This window comes from Tamandua tetradactyla, chromosome 14, assembly GCF_023851605.1.
Source record: "Tamandua tetradactyla isolate mTamTet1 chromosome 14, mTamTet1.pri, whole genome shotgun sequence".
NCBI classification, from domain to species: Eukaryota; Metazoa; Chordata; class Mammalia; order Pilosa; family Myrmecophagidae; genus Tamandua; species Tamandua tetradactyla.
Window position 1 is genome coordinate 90,716,543 of NC_135340.1, and position 16,803 is coordinate 90,733,345.

Consider the following 16,803-nt stretch of genomic DNA (forward strand, 5'->3'; position numbering starts at 1 on the left):
CTTTTACACTGTGACTGTGAGTGTGAAAACCTTGTGTCTGACGTTCTTTTTTCCAAGGATTTGGACAGATGAGTAAAAAAATATGGAGAATAAATAAATAAATAATGGGTGGATAAGGGTTAAAATCTATTGGGTAGATTGAAATACTAATGGTCAGTGAGAGGGAGGGGTAAAGGGTATGGGGTATATGAGTTTTTTCTTTTTATTTCTTTTTCTGGAGTGATGCAAATGTTCTGAAAATGTTCTGGTGATGAATATACAAATATGTGATGATATTGTAAGCCAATTGATGTTACACCATGTATGGAATGTATGTGTGGGAAGGTTTCTCAATTAAAAAAAGAAAAAAAAAAAACCTGATCTGATTCAGTGGGTCCACACCTTAACTGAAGTCACATCTTGAAGAAATCTTTCTTGCAATGGTCCCACACCCACCAGAATGCAGGCTAAGACCAAGAACATATCCAAACTGGAGTACACTATTCAGTGCACTGCATGCAAGGAGCAGCCAGAAGCTGGAAGTTGATGGAAATTCAAAGAGAAGGAAGATGCCACCGTGTGCATTGCCATGTGACAGAAAAGTTGAAGAACCCCAAAGAATACTGGCTAGCTGGAAGGTGCTGACCCTGGTAGGAAGCAAGCCTTCTCTGAAACCGTAAGTCAATAAATTGCTGTTTTTAAGCCAACGACAAACCAACACAGCAAAGGTAGTATTTTTTTAGCAGCTGGGAAACCAGTATAGTCTCCATTTGAGATACTGGCTGGTTTCTAGCTTTTAAAAATTTTTTTAATTCATAAGCTTATATGAATGGTGAAAACACTAGCAAAATTTTTATAGGGTATTATACTTTAAACACAGATTTACAGGAAAATTACAAGAGCTGAGGAACATGCAGAGAAATAGGAAACCTTGTATATTTTTGGTGAGAATGCAAAATGGTTCATCTTCTGTGGAAGCCAATTGATGGTTCTTCAAAGAGTTAACATAGAACTACTATATTACCCAGGAATCCTTCTTTTAGAGCTATACCCCAAGTGTCCATCAACCAGTGAATAGATAAGCAAAATGTGGTGTATACATAAAATGGAATATTCTATTCAGACTTTTAAAAGAATGAAGTTCTGATACATGCCGTATATTGATGAACCTTGAAGACATTAGTATGAAATAAGCACAAAGAGGCAGACATTTTATGATTAACTTCCATTAATCATAATTTATGTTACATATAAGTTAATGCATAAGGATATTGAGTTACTTTAGGGGTAATGGGAAAAGTATAGTATTGAATAGTACAATATTACTAATTGATTAATCTCACTGAATGTTATGCTTGGGAGTGTTTGAAATGGGAAAGATTATCTGTATGTATGTTTCCACAATTTAAAAAAAGAATCAAGAGGGGACTGGTCAAATAATATGATCCTGAGAGAGAGAGCTCCTTATATACCAATATGAAGTGATCTTCAAGATACCTTGCTAAATGAAAAGTGCGTAGTTACTTGTTAAAATAAAAAAAAAAAGTGCATGAGGAAGAACAAAGGAATGTCATTACTGCAGGGTGCTGAAAATAGATGGTAATTAATATTTTAAAATTTCAACTTATATGTGAGACTAAAGCAAAAAATGTTTATTTGGTACAAAATTTATATTTTGACTAGTGCATTTCCTAATATAACTTATGTAGACAGCTTAATTGAACGCCGTAAGTACATGGAACCTTGGGTAGGACATGAGATCTTGTTGGTTTGTCCAGAGTGATGCCCCGATGAAACCCAGAGTGATTTGATCAGTGAGTGGAAAAGTATTTGCAAAGTCCCCTTCAGGAAATGGTGAGAACAGGGGAAAATTCAGCTTCCCCAAGTTGAATTCTTGAAATTCTCACAAGCAGTGTGGACAACCAAAGCTATAGGCTGAGCCCCAGTGTTGGGGTTTGTTCATATGAAACTTAACCCCACAAAGGATAGGTCAAGCCTACTTAAAACTAGGCCTGAGAGTCACCCCCAAGAGAGCCTCTTTTGTTGCTCAGATGTGGCCTCTCTCTCCAGCCCACACAACAAGCAAACTCACCACCCTCCCCCTGTCTATGTGGGACATGACTCCCAGGGGTGCAGACCTTCCTGGCAACGTGGGACAGAAATCCTACAATGAGCTGAGACTCAGCATCAAGGGATTGAGAAAAACCCTAGAATGAGCTGAGACTCAGCATCAAGGGATTGAGAAAACCTTCTCGACCAAAAGGGGGAAAAGTGAAATGAGACAAAGTGTCAATGACTGAGATGTTCCAAACAGAGTCGAGAGGTTATCGTGGAGGTTATTCTTACGCATTAAGTAGATATCACCTTGTTATTCAAGATGTAATGGAAAGGCTGGAGGAAACTGCCTGAAAATGTAGAGCTGTGTTCCAGTTTCTTGACAATGATTGAATAATGATATTATAGTTTTCACACTGTGACTGTGTAATTGTGAAAACCTTGTGTCTGATACTCCTTTTATCTACCTTGTCAACAGACGAGTAGAACATATGGAATAAAAATAAATAATAGGGGGAACAAATGTTGAAATAAATTTAGTTTGAAATGCTAGTGATCAATGAAAGGTAGGGGTAAGGGGTAAGGTATGTATAAATTTTTTTTTGTTAATAAAGTGCAACGAAAGATACATTGATAATGCAACAAGATTGTGGAGGGGATCTAATAGTGGGGGAGAAAAAGCTCAAAAAGACATTATTGGGGCTATGAAAAGTTGGACTATATCATGTATCAATGTTAAATTTCTTGCACTTGGTAACTGCTTACAGTGGTTACATAAGTGAATATCTTTGTTTTTAGTAAACATAAATGAAGTATTGTGAGTTAAAGGGGCATGATATATGCAACCTACTCTCACATGTTCAGAAGATGATAGGTAGATAGAAAGAAAGAAAGAAGGAATGACATAGCAAACATGGCAAAAAGCTAAAATTGGTGGATCTGGGTATTTAGGGGTAGGGGTATGTTGGAATTCTCTGAATGGGTTTTCTATTTTTTTTGCAACTGTTTTGTAAGTTTGAAATTATTCCAAAATAAAAAAGTTTAAGGATAAAAAAAAAAAGATTTCCATGCATTTAGCCTGAAGCAATAGAAGTCAGTAGTTGATTTCAAACTCATTATTTCTGGATATAACAACTCTTTAGCCGTATTGTTGTAACTGGATGTGATTGACAGTAGAATTAGACCAATTCCTGGTGTGATCATTAACTTCTGTCTAAGGATTTTACATTTAGGTATATTTAGTAGTCTTCCATTGGACATAGATTAGTGGGAAACTTGTTTTGAAATCATTTAAAAAATTTTAACAGTAGAGAAGTAATTGGCATTTTTCCATTTTTACTAGTTAAGACTATTGGTAGTAAAAGTGATAAGTGCAAATAGCCCAATTTTTGCTATTAAGGAAATATTTTATAAATATATTTATAAAACTTGAGTATTGTTTACACAATAGTTTTCTTTAAAGCACACATACTGACAATTAGAGTAAAAAAATCTATTTGTATTGATAACATTCTCTCCCTTTTTTTCTCTTTTTAGGCTTCATTGTTTCGATTTCAGAGTACCCTGGTAATAGCTGAGCATGCAAATGATACTCTAGCCCCAATAACTTTAAATACCATCACTGCTGCCAAACTTCTTGGAGGTGAAGTGTCCTGCTTAGTAGCTGGAACCAAATGTGACAAGGTGAGAAATTTTTAAGGTCAGCCATAGCAAATATAATCTCCATCAAGAGACAGGGAAAAATGGCAACAGAGAATTATGCTGAGGACTGTAACCCAAACTGGGCTCTAATCCTCATTAAATGGCCAGTGTTACAACTATTACTACATGTGAAAAAGGTATTAAAAGATTTGCTCACTAAGCTTTTTATCTCTTGAAATGAGGAAGAATACTTGATTTAGTTCCAATGGAACCATGATGTGCCATCAGGTACAAAATAGAATTATAATATTTCAGTCCCCTTAGAGGTTAATAGCCAATCCCTTTTTTGAATTGATGAATATGCTTGCTAATTGCTTTTAATTCCTGAAAGTGGTAAATCTGGCAAAGTATCATGGGTGCTAATTTTTAATTGGTATAAGAATTGAAATGTAACTACTATTCTTTCCAAACTGTGGTTAGTGCTAAGACATATTCTTTTTGCTTGTTTGTTTGTTTTTTGTTGTGGTTGAAATAAGACCATGACAGCTTTATAAATGAACTCCCTGGAAAAGTATTTTTTGCAGAGTGTGTGCCACCTGGCCACAGTGTAGTTGAAACTGTGCTTCAGTTAAGTTTGTACAGCTTAAGCCACTAATTCCCACTCATGTACAGGAGTTGCTGAATATGTAGTTGGGAGCTTGGACCTCAGAGGGAGAAATCTGAAAAGGGCATGTTTCTTTCTACAGGATTTTATTTATTTATTTAAGTTGCATTAATGCAGAGCATGTGATAATCCAGGTTCAGAAAGCTAGTATCACTTTTGTATAATTTTCTACATGAAATTGATACTGTAAAAGAATGAATTTGAGCAGACTTAAAGTTAGTTAAGTTATATGGATTTCTTTATCTGAATTCTGCTAACACTGTATATGTAAGCCACAATACATGGTGAAATGGCTAAGCTATTTTTTCAGTTACCCTGTTTTCAGATATGTAAATTCTAGCTTTTTTTTTTTGCTGTGATTTTAAATAATTAGTCTAATGTTAGTTAAACATATTTACAGTGGCACTTTATTTAACCTACTTTAGGAAAATCTAAACAGAAATCCTCTTCCTTCCTCAGTCACAATATTATTATCAGGTTAAATTCCATCTTAAAGAAAAATAATCACTACCTGAATGAAGAAACTAATAATTTAATAGTCTAGCCAGATTCAATATTATACTGTTTTCTCTAGCTTTTGAAAGACACGATAAGCAGCAAGTGATTCTTGGGAGTATTGCCAGGAGTTTTTGGCAGTAAAAAAACAGATGGTTTCAGTGGGAAAATTCCGATTGATTTATATCATGGGCTTGTATACAGCTTCTTTGGAATTAACTGGGGTGTTTTAATTGGAAGTTCTCTTAAAGACAGAGAGGCTAATACAGATGCATCTATAATAAAGTGGTGATAGCCAGTGAGGGCCTCTGTAGTACAAGCTATCTGTTGATAAACATTTGGCTTAAATCTTACAATTCACCAGAGGTACTTTTTTTAAAAAAAGACTTTTTATTTTGAAATTCTTTCAAACTTACAAGACAAGTTACAAAAATAATACACAGAGAACTTCAACATACCCCTACCCTTCCAGATACCCATATCTACAGTTTTAACATCTTGCTACATTTGCTGTATCATGTTTTCTTTTTCCATCCATCCGTCTGCTAGCTATCAGTCCATTTTCTGAACACTTGAGTGTAGGTTATATACATCATGCTCCTCACATTTAGTACTGCTATATAAATTTCCTAAGAACCAGTGTTAACTTATATAACCACCTTAAGTGCGGTTATTGAACTCAAGAAATTTAGCGTTGTTATATAGCTTATAGTCAGTGTTCTAATTTTTCATATGTCCCAATAAGGTCCCTTTGATTCTTTTCTCCTCCCTTGGTATTCTACTGAGGATCATGTATTGCTTTTTTTTTTTAATTTTTAAATTTCTTTATTGCATAGTGTAATGTATATATAAAGCAAAGAAAGAAGAAAGTAATAGCTTTCAAAGCAGTCTTCAACGAATAGTTACAGGACAGATCCCAGAGTTTGTCATGGGCTACCATACCATCCTGTCAGATTTTTCCTTCTGGCTGCTCCAGAGCATTGGAGACTAGAAGGAGTAAATATTTTTCTGTCATCACAATAAGACTTTTTTGTGAAAAATAAGATGTATAAAAAAAGCAATAAATTTCATAGCACAGTGCAACAATTAGTTGTAGAATAGATTTCAGCATGTGTTGCTTTTAATTGTCATTGTCTGTTTATTTGCTTTTTTTTTTAATTGTAGAAACATATATACAACATAAACTTTCCCATCTCAGCCCTTCCCAGGCATACCATTCAATGGGATTAATCACATTCGTAGTGTTGTGGTATCCCTACCACCTTCCATTACTAAAACTTTTCCATCACCCCAAACAGAAACCCTATACCCGTTATGCATTAACTCCCCATCCCCCCATTCCTCATCCTTGGCAACCCGTATTCTAATTTCTGTCTTTATAAGCTTGCATATTTTCTGATACTTTCTTTGTAGTTACCAAGGAGCTTAAATTTAACATCCTAAATTTTTAATAATCTTGTTTGCTTGGATGTCGACTTTAATAGTATATACAAACTATGTTTCTATATACCCTGTTCCCCAGTTTTCTATAGTCTTGTCACAAATTGCATGTTCATACATTATGAGTCCAAACCACTGATTTATCATTACATTTTATGCATTTGTCTTTTGTATCCTATAATGGAAGTGAAAAATGGTATTACAAACCAAATATATGATAGTACTGGCATTTATATTTATCTGTGTTACTACATTCACTGGAGATCTTTATTTCATGTGACTTCAATCTATTGTTTATGGTCCTTTCCTTTCAGCATGCAGAACTCTCTTTAGTATCTCTTATAGGACCTGTCTAATGGTAATGAACTTCTTGAGCTTTTGTTTATTTGAGAATGTCTTAATCCTCCCTCATTTTTGAAACAGTTTTACTGGATATAGAATTCTTGGTTGGCAGTGTTTTACTTTCAGCCCTTTAATAAATATGAGAATTTTATTGATTTCCAGTGAGAAATTGGTCCTTAATCTTATTGGGGCTCCCTTGTATGTGATACATTGCTTCTCTCTTGCAGCTTTCAGAATTCTCTCTTTTTCTTTGGCATTCAGCGGTTTGATTATAACATGTGTTATGGGTCTATTTGTGATTTTCCTGTTTGCAGTTTGTTGAGTATCTTGGATGTGTATGTGTATTTGTGTCTTTTGTTAAATTGGGGAAGCTTGCAAACACTACTTTGAATATTCTCTTTGTCCCTTCCTATCTTTGTTCTCCTTCTAGATTCCCAAGTGTGCATATTGGTGTGCTTGATGGTGTCCCACAGGTTCCTCAGGCTCTGTACACTTTTCTTCATTCTTCCCAATTTCTGCTCCTCAGACTGAATGACTTCAATTATCTTATCTTCAAGTTCTCTACTTCTTTCTTCTACCAGCTCCCATCTGCTCTTGAACCCTTCTAGGGAATTTTTTATTACTGTTACTGTGGTCTTCAGCTCTGATTCCTTTTCATAATTTCCATCTCTCTATTGATAATCTCTTTGTGTTCATCTGTTATTTTCCCAATTTCCTTTAGTTCTTTGTCCATGATTTCCTTTTTTGCTTTGAGCATATTTAGGACCATTTTTTCAAAGTATGTCTCAGGTCTTGTCCTCCTCATTGATTATTTGTGATGCTTTAATCTTCTCCTTTGGCTGGGCCATCCCTTCCTTTATCTTTGCATGTTTTGTGACTTTTTGTTGAAATCTGAACATTTTGATATTTAATGTGTTATTCCTGGAATTTAGACTCTGAGGCATCTGTTCCTTAGCTTGTATCCAGCTAGTAATATGACAGAGATCCTTTGATTACCAGGAGCTAATGAAAAAAAAGGAGGAGGAGGAGGAGAAAGAGGAGGAAAAAAAGAAGATAACCTTTCTCCAATGTCTGCAGATTGGATTGTGCAAGTGCTCTCTTTTAGTGCTTATTCATACTATGAGTTTAGATAATAGCTCCAGGCCAAAACTTGGGGCCTTCCCAGATCCTTTCTGTGTAGGAGTCTTGTCTTGGGCATGTGCATGTGGTTCGCATGAATCTGAATGACCCCTCTACCCTAGGGAACAGTTGCCTCCTGGTCATGGGCACTGCACTGTATGGCCTACGGCCAGCAGTCCCTTGCTCCAGGCAGCATGACTTGACTGCTTTCCCACAGCATTCTCTGGGAGAGCTCTGTGAGCAGCCATCTACATGCAAGGATGGTGAGTCTCTCAGGCCCCCACCAGACAGACTGGGCCAGACATACATGCTCTCAGTATTGCACATGAGGATTACTCTGTGCCATCCAGAATCAGGACCAGGGATCCGCACTGGAAGTGTGGGCCAGCTCTTCCAAGCAGAGGGGCCAGCCAGGGTATGTGGAAATGCTGCCTCTTTTCAATAGCCTTTTTCTTCACTGTGCTTGCTCTGTTATTGCATTCCTTAACTGTTTTCTGGAGCTTGAGAAAAATGTTTCTGTCAGTTCTGGGTTTTTTTTGCTTTTAAAAGGGAACTTATTAAGTTCTAAGCTTATAGTTCTGAGGCTATAAAAATGTCCAAACTTAGGCATCCAGGGAAACATACCTTGACTCAAGAAAGGGCTGATGACATTCAGTGTTTTTCTGTCAACTGAAAAAGCATATGGTGATATCTGGTGGCTTTCTCTCCTGGCTTCCTCAAATTCTGTCGGTTTTTGATGGTTGTTTCTAGGTTCTGTGGGGGACAGAACCCTGGTGCATGTCATTCCACCAACTTGAACTTCAATCCACTAGAGGTATTTTTTCACTGTGTCCTATTTTCAGTGAATGTTGCAACTTCAGAGTCCTTTGAGGGGGACAGGAGGTGCAGCCATTTATGCCAACTCATCAGGGAATCAGGGAATCAGCAAGTCAGTGTAGAGGTAGACAAGGAGACAGAAGATGTAACATGGCTGATGACTCTGCTAAAGTAGAAACCAGTCGTGCTGTAATTAAGGATCTTTAGAAGGGAAATTCTGATTGTCTTCTTTATGCTGAAAATTGGAGAGGTTGGAAAGCTTTTTCAGAACCCCATCCTGATTCAGAAGAAGAAAAATGAGGAATTAAAATTGAAAATATTTTGCTTTGTCATAGCTAAATATATGTACAGAGACAGGAACTCAGTGGTTGACAATGGGCTATTACATAATGTTTTCCCAGGTTCACTAACTTGAAAATCAGCAAGACATTATTTTTAAATAAAATACAAATAAAGTTACAATGGCTAAGTAAAGTACAATGGCCTATAAACCAGGATGGTTAAGTCCTGTTTTTTACCTCTAGGAAACTCTAAATGCAAAATGTTTTGACTGTGCTGTTATTGTGAGAGAGAGAGGACCTAAACATTACCTCATTTTCACCATTTCTGAAACGATGAACTTGCACTTGCCTTGAGCTAAAATAAAGAGCACAGTTTACATCTAAATTTGAATAGAGCCATGTTGATTTTGGTTTATCAGTAGTTTTTTTTTTTTCAAGTGAGGAATATTTGCAAAAAATCCGCTGTAGTAGACCTGTATAAAGTCACTCTGCCATTAAATCAATTGGGATAAGAATTTCTTTGTTAAAGGGTATATATTCTTTTACTCCTCAGTAACAGTCTGTTTCTAATTCTGTTGGTATTTGTGGTGGTGGCTCTATTTGTATATTTCTGTTAGAGGGATAATTAAAATCTCTTTTAATCACAGGTGGCACAGGATCTCTGTAAAGTAGCAGGTGTAACAAAAGTTCTCGTGGCTCAGCATGATGTGTACAAAGGTCTTCTTCCAGGTGAGTTTTCAGTTGGAAAAAGTAGATTGTGTACTTATGCTTGAATGGATGAAGATGAGTATATTATGAAATGTGTTTATCAAATGTGTTTAATTCTCAGAGGAACTGACGCCATTGATTTTGTCAACTCAGAAGCAATTCAGTTATACACACATCTGTGCTGGAGCATCTGCCTTTGGAAAGGTGAGAGGACTGAGAATGAGGAATCTGGTATCGCTGCTTGGAAGGGTTAGGTTTCATTGTGAGAAAATGTACGACAGACATTGTACAGATAATAAATCCTGATTTTTCTGAATTAATGTGGTAGTTTTGCTAAAATTTATTCTTTCACATTGTTGTCATAATTTCTGTCAGAATATCATTTTCAGGTTGTCACCATTTTGTTGGACTTTCTTTAGATTATTATCTTAAAATTATCTTTGTTTAAAAACCAAGTTAAACTGTGTGTGTGTGTGTGTGTGTGTGTGTGTGTGTGTGTGTGAGAGAGAGAGCAAATGTCATTTATGTAAGTAACATATGTTAAAGTATGGTTTATTTGTGTGGCTGATGAATATTTAGAAAGACCAAATTCTATCTACTTGGGGTATTTGGGAAAGGTTGTGAGATGGTTGAAGATATCCTCAGGGTAAAGAAAGCTGTAATTTGATCATGTGGTTTGTGATATGTCTGAAGAAAGAATGTGTTAACAGATGGGTAGTGGTCTGTATGAAGCTGGGAGAGTCCAAGAGGTAGAATATGTCAGTGGGTCTGTCTTGTTTTTTCTATGGTCATTCTTTTATTCCATTCTCAATCTACAGATTTTAGTCTTTATTTTTCTTTTTAAAGTTATAAAATAAGTTGTAAACTTACTGTGAAGGATGTATATGATTCAGCAATGCACAGAGAAAAGCCTCCACATCCCCTGTTTAATCGCCAGTTCACTCTCCCGCTTCAGGGCTGCTGCTTTTAAAAATTATATGTTCTTTTAGGCCTCTTTCTATGGAGTCAAACATTGTACAATTTGTATAAATATGTTTTTATGTCCAAAATGCAATAATAGTGCAGGAATTGATTTGTGACTAATGGTTTTTACTTAAGTAGTATGTCATGAAGATACTAGCTCATAATATGTCTGTCTCATTTTTTATGGGACATATTTTAACCAAGAAGGATAGTTAGGTTGTTTCTAATTTTGTGCATTTACAAGATTTGATGCTAGGAGACATCCCTGTGCATACATTTTTGTATACATTTGTTAGTATCTTTTTAAAATAGAGTTCTGCAATAGCTTATTTATATATTAAAATTTTGATATATATTTCTAAATTGGTTGCCTAAAAGGATGCATTTCAGAGTATCTTGTCAATATTTGGTATTACACATTTTACTGTTTTTTTTCCCTTAGTCTTATGGGTGAATAGTTATATCTAGTTTTGCATTTCTCTGATTGCTGGTTAGATTGAACATTTTTTCATATGTTTATGTTCATTTTTATTTCCTCTGTGAATTGTCATGAGTTCACTTTTTCCCCTTTTTAATCACAGTTCTGTTACTGTGATAGTTTGATTTTTTAGTTTATTTTTGTTTTGTTTTTGTGTTTTTAAATTTTTCATTTAAACATTTTTGCTTGTTTTTTAATTTTTTAACTTTTTTGTGTACCATTGATTTTTTTTAACTTTTTTTTAATTGTATAGTATAACATATATTCAAAGCAAAGAAATAAAAAGGCAATAGTTTGAAAGTACCCTTCAACGTGTAGTTACAGGACAGATCCCAGAGTTTGTCAAGGGCTGGCTACCGTATGATCCTCTCATATTTTCCTTCCAGGTGCTCCAGAATATAGTAGGCTAGATGGCTTAAATATTTTCATCATCACAATTGACTTTTTTTTCTTCCTCTTCTGTGGAAAATAGCATATATACAAAAAAGCTGTAAAATTCAAAGCACAGCACCACAATTAGCTGTAGAACATATTTCAGACTTTGACATGGGTTACAGTTTCAGAATTTTAGGTTTTTACTTCTAGCTGCTCTAAAATACTGGGGACTAAAAGAGATATCAATTTAATGATTCACCATTCATATACATTTGTTAAATCCTAACTTCTCTGTTTAACTCCACTGTCACCTTTGATCTTTCCATGCCTCTCTTTGGGTTGTCTGGGCTATGGTAATTCTAAATTTTTGATATTGGGAGGGTCTGTCACTAATATGGGGTAGGGAGATGGAACTATCTGATGTTCTGGAAAGGCTGGGTGAGGTTTCAGGACTTATCTGGACCAGGGACCCATCTGAAGGTTGTAGGTTACTCTAGTGCCTGGAACGTTTGTGGAATCTTATATGTTGCCCTGTGTGTTCTTTAGGATTGGCTGGAATGGTCCTGGTTGGGGGTTGGCTGGTTATAATAAGGTAGCAAGGTTTTTCTGAAGCTTGCATAAGAGCACCCTCCAGAGTAGCGTCTCGACTGTATTTGAACTCACTCTGCTACTGATACTTTATTAATTACGCTTCTTTTCCCCCTTTTGGTCAGGATGTAATTGTTGATCCCATGGTGCCAGGTCTGGATTCGTCCCTGAAATCCTCTCCCATGTCACTAGGGAGACTTTCATCCCTGGGTGTCATGTCCCACGTGGGAGGAAGGGCAATGATTTCACCTGCAGAGTTCAGCTTAGCGATACTGAGGCCACAGAGGTCCTCCAGAAGTAATACTTATGCATGGCTATAGGTAGTCTAAACTTCTATGCTATCTACATAAGCTTCAGAAGAGTAAGCCTCATGATTGAGGGCATGGGTTAGTGATTTGGATATCCCTCAAGTTTGATGCAGTATCAGAGTATTCCGGGATGATAAGGTTTAATAGTTCCATATGCTTTCTCCCCTCCCTCAGGGGACTTTGCCAATACTTTTTGATCATCTGCTTAATATACTCTAGGATGTTTCCAGGCATTACAATAATCTATACAGGATTAAAGGACCTCTTTCTTATTCTATGCTTCCTGTGTTTCAGTTGTACAAATGAGCTAAACAGATAGGTTGAATTAGATTATGCACTACAGAACATTTCAGTTCCAAATCAAGTAAACCTTTCTTCCATTGGTCTCAAAGAGTGGTTCTAAAATATAGACACTGTCTTCCTTACCCCTGTGTTCTGAATTACTTTAACTCCACCTTGTTCAGCTTCATTCTTGTCTGTAAATATCAGGTTATAAATATGAAACGGTCTCTCCAAATCCAGAAATAATAATCACCATTCCGTACTGAATATGTCTGCTCTAAAAGCTTACAGTTTAGGCCCCTGTTTTCTTAAAAGCATTTTCTAAAGGTGACCATACCATTCTTCTTTTGTTTCTGGCTTATTTTATCTCACCAAGTGTTCCACATGTTCATTCACATTATTGCTTGCCTCATGACTTTTCCTTATTGTAGCAGTACAACCTTCGTTCATAAGTATACACCATCATTTGCCAATCTACTTCTCCATCAGTGCATCCTTCAACTACCTGCATTCATCGGGCATCATGTAGAGAACCCAAACCACAGTCCATCAACATTCTCAATTTTAAAAAATTTCATTGTTCCCAAGAGAAAGAAAATCATTAACACACCCTCACCAAATAGGAATTCTAAACCTTCTCTTAACTCTTGTCCCTCCATCCATTATTTACCTCTGCTGTTGCTGTGGTAGTGCTAATGGTTTCCTTTTGAACATAACTCATAGCATGCAATAGCAGTTTTCCCCTGTACCCTGGACTTAAACAGTCTTTATATAAGAATCATATCTTTGAAGTAATTCTTGCGAGAACTAATTCATATTTCTAGTGTTAATCAGTGGGACACATAGGTCTATACAACCCCTTTCAATCTTGTTCATCTTCCATATGGTAATATTACTTGCAGACTCTCTAGTGAGTAGAGAGAGTCTTTACTCTTATCTGTTCCCCTACACTGGAGTTCAACCGTATTAGCTAACGGTTCACCCATCTCTAGCTTCTATGTATCTCTAAGTCTCCTATATTCTGTGTTATAAGCCTCTGATTATACCTTTATGCTGGTCGTAAAAGTGTAATCATGCAGCATCTAACCTTTTGTGTCTGGCTAACTTCTCTCAGCATTATGTCATCAAGGCTCATCCATCTTGTCATGTGCTTCAGGACATCATTTTGTCTTACTGCTCCTTAATATTCCACTGTATGTGTATACCACATTTTGTTGATCCACTTGTTTGTTGATGGGCATTTGGTTTGTTTTCATCTTTTGGCTTTGTGAATAATGCTGATATGAACATTGGTATGCAAATATCTGTTTTTGTCGTGGCATTCAGATCTTCTGGGAATATACCAAGTAGTGCTGTTGCTGGGTTGTTAGTCAGCTCGATATTCCTAGTTTCCTAAGGCGCCACCAGTCTTCCATAGTGGCTGCACCAATATACATTCCCATCAGCAGTGCATAAGTATCCCAGTTTCTCCACATCCTCTCCAACATTTATAATTTCCTGTTCGTTTAATAGCAGCCATTCTTATAGGTGTGAGGTGTTATCTCATTGTAGTCTAGATTTGCATTTCCCTATAGCCAGTGAAAATGAGCATCTCTTCACATGCTTTTGAGCCATCTGTATTTGCTCTTCAGAAAAATGCCTATTCGTATCTTTAGCCCATTTTATAATTGGATTGTTTGTTCTTTTGTTGGTGAATTGTATGGTTTCTAGTATATCTGGGAAATCAAGCTTTTGTCTAATATGTGATTTCCAAATATATTCTCCCATTTAGTAGGCTGCCTCTTCACTTTTTTGACAAAGTCTTGAAGTGCAGAAGCATTTGATTTTGAGGAGTTCCCATTTATCTATTTGTTTTCTTTTGTTGCTTGTGCTTTGGGTGTAAAGTTTAGGAAGCTACCTTCTACTACTAGGTCTTGAAGATGTTTCCCTACATTTTCTTCTAGAAGCTTTATGGTGCTAGTTCTTATATTTAAGTGTTTGAATCACTTTGAGTTAATTTTTGTGTAGGGTGTAAGATGGGGATCCTCTTTCATTCTCTTCGCCATTGATAAGCAATTCTTCCATGCCCAATTATTGAATAGACTATTTTGTCCCGGTTCAAAGGATTTGGGGGCCTTGCCAAAAATCAGTTGACCGTAGATTAGGCGGTCTATTTCTCCACCCTTGATTTGATTCCATTTGTCAATCCTTATGTCTTTGTGCCAGTACCATACTGTTTTGACCACTGTGGCTTTATAATAGGTTTTAAAGTCAGGGAGTGTTAATCCTCCCACTTCGTTATTCTTTTTTAGGATGCTTTTAGCTATTCAAGGTCTCTTTCCCTTTCAGATTTATTTGGTAGTCAGCTTTTCCAAATCTTCAAAGTAGGTTGTTGGAATTTTGATTGGTAATGTGTTGAATCTGTAGATCAGTTTGGGTAGAATTGACATCTTACTATATTTGGTCTTCCTATCCATGAGCAGGGAAAATCTTTCCACCTATTTAAATCTCTTTTGTTTTCTTTTAGCAATGTTATGTAGTTTTCTGTGTACAAGTCCTTTATGTCCCTAGTTAAGTTCATTCTTAAATATTTGATTCTTTTAGTTGCACTTTTGAGTGGAATTTTTCCTTAACTGACTCCTCAGCTAGGCTATTGCTTGTGTATAGGAATGTTACTGATTTTTGCACATTAATTTTGTATCCCACCACCTTGGTGAATTTGTTTATTAGCTCTGGTAACTTTGCTGTAGATTTCTCAGGATCTTCCAAGTATAGTGTCACATCATCTACAAATAATGAGACTTTTACTTCTTCCTTTCCAATTTGGGTGTCTTTTATTTCTTTGTCCTGCCTGATTGCTCTGATTGTGACAGTGGGTATCCTTGTCTTGTACCTGATCTTAGGGGGAAGGTTTTCAGTCTCTCTCCATTGAGTATGATGCTGGCTATCAGTTTTTCATATATTCCCTTTATCATATTGAGGTAATTACCTTTGATTCCTATCTTTTGAAGTCTTTTTATCAGAAAAGGATGCTGAATTTTATTGAATGCCTTTTCAGCATCAATTGAGATGATCATGTGATTTTTCCTTAGATTTGTTAATGTGCTGTATTTCATTAATTGATTTTCTTGTGTTGAGCCATCCTTGCTTTACTGGTATAAACCCCACTTGATCGTGGTGTATAATTCTTTTAATGTGCTGTTGGATTCGATTTGCTAATATTTTACTGAGAATTTTTGCATCTGTGTTCATTAGGCAGATTGGCCTGTAGTTTTCCTTTCTTATAGCATATTACCCAGTTTTGGTATTAAAATGATATTAACTTCATAAAATGAGTTAGGTAGAGTTCTGTTTTTCTCAGTGTTTTGGAAAAGTTTGAGCAGGATTAGTGTTAGTTCATTCTGGAATGTTTGATAAAATTCCGCTCTGAAGCCACCTGGCCCTGGGCTTTTCTTTTTAGGAAGATTTTTGATGACTGATTGAATCTCTTTACTTGTGATTGGTTTGTTGAGAGCTTCTATTTCTTCCTGAGTCAGTGTAGCTTGTTTGTGTGTCTCCAGGAATTTGTCCATTTCATCTAAATTGTCTAGTTTGTTGGCATATATATATGTGTATATAGTATCATCTTATGATTTCTTTTATTTCTTCAGGGTCTGTGGTAACACACCCCTTCTTATTTCTGATTTTGTTTATTTGCATCCCCTCTCTTTTTTTCTTTGTCAGTCTTGCTAGTGGCTCATCAATTTTATTGATTTTCTCAGAGAACCAACTTTTGGTTTATTGATTCTTCCTATTGTTCTTTTGTTCTTCCATTCATTTTTCTCTTTGTTATTTCTTTTCTTCGATGTGCTTTGGGGTTAGTTCTCCAGGTTTGATGTTAAGTCCTCGATTTTTGCTCTTTCTTGTTTTTTAATATGAGCATTTAAGGCAATAAATTTCCCTCTAAGCACTGCCTTTACCACATCCCATAAGTTCTGATAAGTTATATTCTCATTTTCATTCATCTCCAGATAGCTACTGATTTCTCTAGCAATATCTTCTTTGACCCACTGGTTGTTTAAGAGTGTGCTGTTTAATCTCCGAATATTTGTGAATGTTCTCGTTCTTTGGTGGTTATTGAGATCCAGCTTCATCCCATTGGGATCAGAGAAAGTGCTTTGAATAATTTCAATATTTTTAAATTTATAAAGACCTGTTTTGTGTCCCACCATATGATCTATCCTGGAGAATGTTCCATGTGCACTAGAGAAGAGTGTATATCCCTGTGCGTTGGGGTGCAATGACCTATAT

At 36.1% G+C, this 16,803-nt stretch overlaps 1 protein-coding gene across 2 annotated transcripts in view; it reads left to right on the plus strand.

Annotated features, from left to right (window-relative positions):
* Window positions 1-16,803, plus strand: part of ETFA (electron transfer flavoprotein subunit alpha) — a 112,419-nt gene that overhangs the window by 10,650 nt on the left and 84,966 nt on the right. For both annotated transcript variants that reach the window (XM_077128477.1, XM_077128476.1), the window contains exons 2-4: window positions 3,571-3,717; window positions 9,480-9,561; window positions 9,662-9,744. In XM_077128477.1, coding sequence (XP_076984592.1) covers window positions 3,571-3,717; window positions 9,480-9,561; window positions 9,662-9,744 — 312 coding nt within the window. The remainder of the gene's footprint in view (window positions 1-3,570; window positions 3,718-9,479; window positions 9,562-9,661; window positions 9,745-16,803) is intronic.